The sequence below is a fragment of the Octodon degus genome, unplaced genomic scaffold (assembly GCF_000260255.1).
Source record: "Octodon degus isolate 3935 unplaced genomic scaffold, OctDeg1.0 scaffold00203, whole genome shotgun sequence".
Taxonomy (NCBI): Eukaryota; Metazoa; Chordata; class Mammalia; order Rodentia; family Octodontidae; genus Octodon; species Octodon degus.
The window spans coordinates 727,548-733,531 of NW_004524779.1; the positions used below are offsets into that span (position 1 = coordinate 727,548).

General features: G+C 54.8%; 1 protein-coding gene across 2 annotated transcripts in view; it reads left to right on the forward strand.

Annotated features, from left to right (window-relative positions):
- Pigz (phosphatidylinositol glycan anchor biosynthesis class Z) overlaps positions 1-4,195 on the forward strand; it is a 16,616-nt gene extending 12,421 nt beyond the window's left edge. The window contains exons 2-3 of one of the 2 annotated variants that reach the window (XM_023704760.1): positions 424-636; positions 2,367-4,195. In XM_023704760.1, the coding sequence (XP_023560528.1) occupies positions 474-636; positions 2,367-3,907 (1,704 nt within the window). In that variant the 5' untranslated portion in view covers positions 424-473 and the 3' untranslated portion in view covers positions 3,908-4,195. The remainder of the gene's footprint in view (positions 1-423; positions 637-2,366) is intronic. The other variant, XM_023704759.1, reaches the window with a different exon arrangement.
- Positions 4,196-5,984: the final 1,789 nt, after the last annotated feature.

Here is a 5,984-nt window from a genome sequence, read left to right on the forward strand (position 1 = left end):
GTGTGTGTGGCCAGCTCAGCCCACCAGGGGGCGGGGCTGGCTGGCATGTGGTGCTGAGGGATTGAACCGTGGTCCCTGTGCTTTGCTTTGCTTAGCTTAGCTTGTTCTAAGTAGGTGCTTTAGACCACTGAGCCATCTCACCAGCCCAAATATTCATAGTTTTAGGGGGACTTTTTGAGACAGAATCTCACTAGATAGCCCTGGCTGCAAATGAACTCATAGCAACTGATCCTCCTGCCTCAGCCTCCAGCGTAATGGGATTATAAGCGTATGCAATCATGCCCAGCTAATATATATATATATATATCAGAATATATTTATTGAGAGAAAGAAAGCTCCTGTCGAGAGAGGGACAGGAGGGGGGCCCGAGCGGGTTGTTCCCCCCTAATTTATATTCTAATAACTAACCTGTGTTGCTCCCAGCAGACACAGACCTGAGGACCCAGCGGAACAGTGACCACAGCGGGGTGGCCATGCCGGTCTCTCAACCCACCGTTCGGCAGCAGCTGAACCCAGAGGTGGCGGCCAGGGCGTTCTGGGGAGGCCTCAGCCTGCTCCGAGTTTTGTGGTGCCTGCTTCCGCAGACAGGCTATGTGCACCCTGATGAGTTCTTCCAGTCGCCGGAGGTCATGGCAGGTAACTCCCCACACGTAACCCGGAAGGGGAAGGCAACGCCCCTGTGTGCAGGCGACCAGGACCCACGGCAGGCCCCTTCGCATTTCCCTGTAGGGGCCCGCAGGTCCTCCAGAACAGCAGCAGACCCAGCTCTCTCCGTGTAGCGGTTCTAGGCGGGCTTTCCTGGGTGCTGAGGAAGCTGGTACACAGATGCCTCTAATGAAGCTTTTCCTCTTAGCATCAAGGGAGGGAGGGGCCCTGAGTCCTGCTGCTCCCAGGGCAGAGCTGACAGCTGGCGGCGGCAGTGGTGGCACAGCATGGGGGATTTCAGATGCTCTGGGCAAGCCGCTTCCTCCTCGTGGTGCAAGGAGGCTGCCTGCATTTCAGTCATCCTTCCAGCCAACAGAACACAACAGGCATGCCTGCTCTTTTACAGTTATATTTTGTAGGCCATCGGCTTGTTGTCCATCCATGGGTTGAGTGTATCCTGTCACCACACCTTATCACATAACCTTCATTGCAAAGGAAGTTAAAGGGGCCTGGAAGATGGCGCAGTAGGATAAGTGCTTGCCTGGCAAGTGGAAGGGCCTGAGTTCAATCCCCGGTTCCACCAAAAAAAAAAGGAAGTTAAGAAGTCCAGAGTTTATATGCCCAAACACTCAGCTAAAGAGACTAAGGACAAAGGGAGAGGCAGCTACTCAGGAGGTCTCCAGCTTTCTCTGCTCACAGGCTCACAAGCAGATTTGGTCTTTAAGTTAGAAAGTTCAGTCTTTTATCCTATGCAGTTTTCTCTTTTTGTTTTCTGAGAGAGGGTCTTTCAATACAGGCTGGCCTGAAACTCACTGTGTAGCCCAGGCTGGACCTGAACTCTTGGTGATCCTCCTGCTTTGGGCCTCTAGAGAGCTGAGACTATAGGTGTGTGACACCATGTCCAGCCAGGAGTCTCATTAGAAACATTCAGTACCAGAAATGACTCTGACTCAGAAATCCTGGAATTCTGAGAGAAGGAGCAAAACTTCCCTGGATCCTTCCCTTGGCCTGTTCAGGGCTGTCACTTCCTGTCCCTCCATAGGATGCCTTAATCACCCACCCAAACTGAAGAAAGGCACAAACCTTGAAGTTTAGCTTGTTAGTCTGACACATTTGTAGCCTCAGTTCCAAGGTCCTGCAGCTCTCTTCTCAGGGAAGCCCAGGGTTGGAATCAAGATATAAACTGGGCTTGGTAGTACACACCTTTAATGCCAGCACTCCAAAGACAGAGGCGGCAGGATCACTGTTAAGTTCAAAGCCACCCGAGGCTATGCAGTGAGTTTAAGGTCAGCTTGAATTACACAGTGAGACATTGTCTCAAAGCAAAAACAAGAATAGAAATCAAAATATGGACAGGGTTGGATCTGGGTCTGGATGTACTATGAAAGAACATCCATTTGCAAAATCCCCATTGCTGGCAGAATTCAGTTCACTACAATGAGGGGACCATGGCCCTTATTTCCTTGGCGTCAGCTTCTGGGATCGCTTACGTCCCTCACCCGCAGCTGTCCACTTCTAAACCCAGCAGGAACACCAAATCCTTTACATGCTGGAGACAGGGCTGGCAGAGGGTGATGAGAGGATTACAACTGTGGGGCTGGAATATGAGGATTAAAATCACAGACATCAAATTCCCCTGGTACCCAAGCCAGGGGTGACACAGGCTCTGCCCACCGCCCCTGGGCCTGACGCAGGCTCACCCTCGTCTCTGATCTCCGCAGAGGATGTCCTGGGAGTGCAGGCCACTCGGCCCTGGGAGTTCTACGCCAGCAGCTCCTGCCGCACAGCGGTCTTCCCACTGCTCACCTCAGGCTCTGCCTTCTGGGTACTCCGGCTCTGGGAGGAGCTGGGGCTATGGCCAGGTCCTGTGAGTGGCTACACGCTGCTGGTCGGGCCCCGGCTCCTCCTCACAGCCCTGTCCTTTGCCCTGGACCGGGCCGTGTACCACCTGGCGCCGCAGTGGGGTGCAGATCGCTGGCGAGCGCTGGCCCTGCTGTCCGGCTCCTATGTCACACTGGTGTTCTACACCAGGACCTTCTCCAACGCTATCGAGGGGCTTCTCTTCACGTGGCTGCTGGTGCTGGTGTCCCCTCATGTGGCATGGGGCCTCTCGCCCGGGAAACCTGCCTCAGGCCCATGGTGGCACAGCTGGCTTCTTGGGGCTGTGGTGGCTGCTGGCTTCTTCAACCGGCCCACGTTCCTGGCCTTCGCACTGGTCCCCCTCCTCCTCTGGGGCCTGCGTGGATCCCGGGAGCCCAGCTTCCAGTCCCTGGCCTGGGAGGCCCTGATGCTCTTCCCCGGGGCAGCCCTGGCCACAGGGGCCTTTGTGGCCGTGGACAGCTGGTACTTCTCCAGCCTCTCCAGGTCTGGTAGCTTAGTCCTCACCCCCGCCAACTTCCTGCGTTACAACCTGGATCCCAAGAACCTCGCCCAACATGGCACACACGCGCGGCTCACTCACCTGGCCCTCAATGGCTTCCTGCTCTTCGGGGTGCTGCACGCCCAGGCGCTGCAAGCCGCGTGGCAGCAGCTGCAAGCGGGCCTCCGGGCGTGGGCACAGGTGGGTCTTGTGAGGGTACAGGGGGCTTGGAACCTGCTGTCCAACCCCCGGGCATCTCTCCTCCTCCTCTACTTTGTGCCCCTGGCCCTGCTGTCTGCCTTCAGCCACCAGGAGGCTCGGTTCCTCATCCCCCTCCTCATCCCCCTGGTTCTGCTGTGCAGCCCGCGGACCCACCCAGTCCCCTGGAAAGGCACCCTTGTCCTGTTCAATGCCCTCGGTGCCCTCTTCTTCGGCTGTCTGCATCAGGGAGGCCTGGTGCCCGGCCTGAGGGTCCTGGAGCAGGTGGTCCATGCCCCTGTGCGCCCAGGCCTGCCAACCCACTACACGCTCCTCTTTGCACACACCTACATGCCCCCCCAGCACCTTCTGCACCTCCCAGGCCTCGGGTCACCTGTGGAGGTGGTCGATATAGGTGGAAGCGAGGACTGGGTCCTGTGCCAAGCCGTGAAGAACTTCACCAAAAAGCCGGCTTGCCAGGTGGCTGGGGGGCCATGGCTCTGCCGCCTCTTTGTGGTGATGCCTGGGACCACCAGGCATGTCATGGAGAAATGCAGCTTCCCCCTCAAGAATGAGACACTCGTGTTTCCTCACCTGACCCTGGAAGATCCCCCTGGCCTCTCCACCCTGCTGAGTGGGGCTTGGAAGAATCACCTTAGCTTGCACATAGTGGAACTGGAAGAGGTGTTTGACGGACAGCTGTAGAAAGCCCTCCAGCTGGGCTGGACATGTGACAGGGCCCTGGTCCCCTGCACCCCCACTGCTACCTCTCCCAGGCATGGCTACTGGGTGTTCTGCCTTCTGGGTGAGCCCATGCTCTTCTCAGACACCACAGATCAGAACTGCAACGTCCTGATACTAAGGTCCCCAAAGCACCCTGGTGTAACCTAACCAATGGCACCTAATATGTCCTACCCTATTGCTTTCTGCCACTTTTTGTGTTTTAAATACACAGTGGTACCTGGTTGTGAAAAAAAAGTCAATAAACTGCCAATGACATTCCAGAGTGATCTTTCCCACAATGTCAGACCTTTTTCTCCCATGACGATGCTTGGGTTTCCCAGGGCCAATCTGACCTTCCAGGCACTTCGGAGGGTGTGGCAGAGAACAAAGGGCTCCAACTCTGGGGATGCAGCTTTTAGTCCTTGGTGTGCCACTCATGGTCATCTAGAGAAAGCCCTTGTACCACCCCACCTCATTCCCGATCTGCACCCAAATAAGAGCATCTCTCAAATTCTTGTCACGAGCCGGGGAGATAGCTCAGTAGAATAAGTGCCTGCCTGGCAAGCGCAAGGCCCTGAGTTCAATCCCCGGTACCGCAAAAAAATAAAAAAATCAAATGCCTGCCAGCTAACACTCTCCTTCAAAGCGCATGGCCCCTGCCTCAACAGGCAAGTCTCTCGCAAATCTCTTTAACTAAAGAAGTAGGAGTGGCTGTATTTTAATGGCACCCTGATGTCTGCTGCCCTACTTTGGCTTTCATCAAAACTAGGCATTGTGGAAATCTCCCTACGCTCTTCCACTCCTGTCCCTCAAAGATGGCAAGAAACTCTTCACCCATTGCTGCACCTTGTCCTTAAGAATCACTCACAGCTGGGCATGGTGGTGCATCCTAGCACTCTGGGAGCCCGAGGCAGGAAACTTGGGCTCAGCCTGGCAACTTATCAATTTAGTGGGGCACTACTTCAACAGTTAAAAATAAAAGCCTGGAGATGTAGCTCCATTCAAAGGCCTTACTTTCAATCCCTAGTATCCTCCCTCCTCCAAAATAAAAGGCTCTCCTTGCCAGGTGTGGTGGCACATGCCCATCATCCCAGTAGTACTCAGCACTTGGGGAGACTGAGGCACAGGATGGAGGCAAGTTTGTGGCCAGCCTGGGCTCCACACTGAGTTCAAGACATAGCAAGGCCCAAAGTTTTGAGGGCAGGGCTCAGTGATAGGGAGACATATTCTCAGATTAAGGAGTCCAGCTCATCTCTCTTCTCAGTTTACACTATGTGTCTAAGGCCCTCTCAATCTGTCCCACTGGGAACCCTGAACACACAACGCAGAGTAGCACCAATAACTAGCCTAGAAGTTATGTCTATGGCTTCAAGCTTTCTAGGTTGCATGATTAACTGGGCAGCCTACATAAAGGTGATCAGAAACCCAGGGAAGTGCTTCAACTAACAGCATTTTTGTACGCAATGGACTCCCCAACCACAGGTCCAACTAGCTGAACCAGTCCCTGCTCCACGGTGGACAGTGGTCCCACTGACTGTGCAAGGTGATTCCCGAGCAGCAGCAAAATGCTGCCTGCAGAGAGCTGTGATCCAGGACCTCAATGACGTCAGGCCGGCGCTCATACCCTACTCTGCAAGGTTTGGGCAACTCGGGAAGCGGCTTCCATTTCCTTTTTGAGAGTGACTGTAAAAAGTGACAAGCCACAGAGGCAATTAGCAAGAGTCAGCACAAGGCCGGCCAGATAGCTCTGCGGATTAAAGCGCCTACTTAGGCAGACTCAGGGACCGATCCCTGGCATGGCGTGGCGGCCCCACCCCCTGGGCACGCTGAGACAGCGACTGAGACTGGGCCTGGGGGCGCACGCCTGTAATCACAGCCTTAGGAGGTTGAAAACAGGAGGATCACTACGGGACCGATCTGTGTGAGACCCTGTAGACCCTGCACTAAATACATTTAAAAAAAAAAAAGGGCTGGCGAGATGGCTCAGTGGTCTAAAGCACCTACATGGAACAAGCTTGGCAAAGCACAGGGACCACGGTTCGATCCCCCAGCACCACAT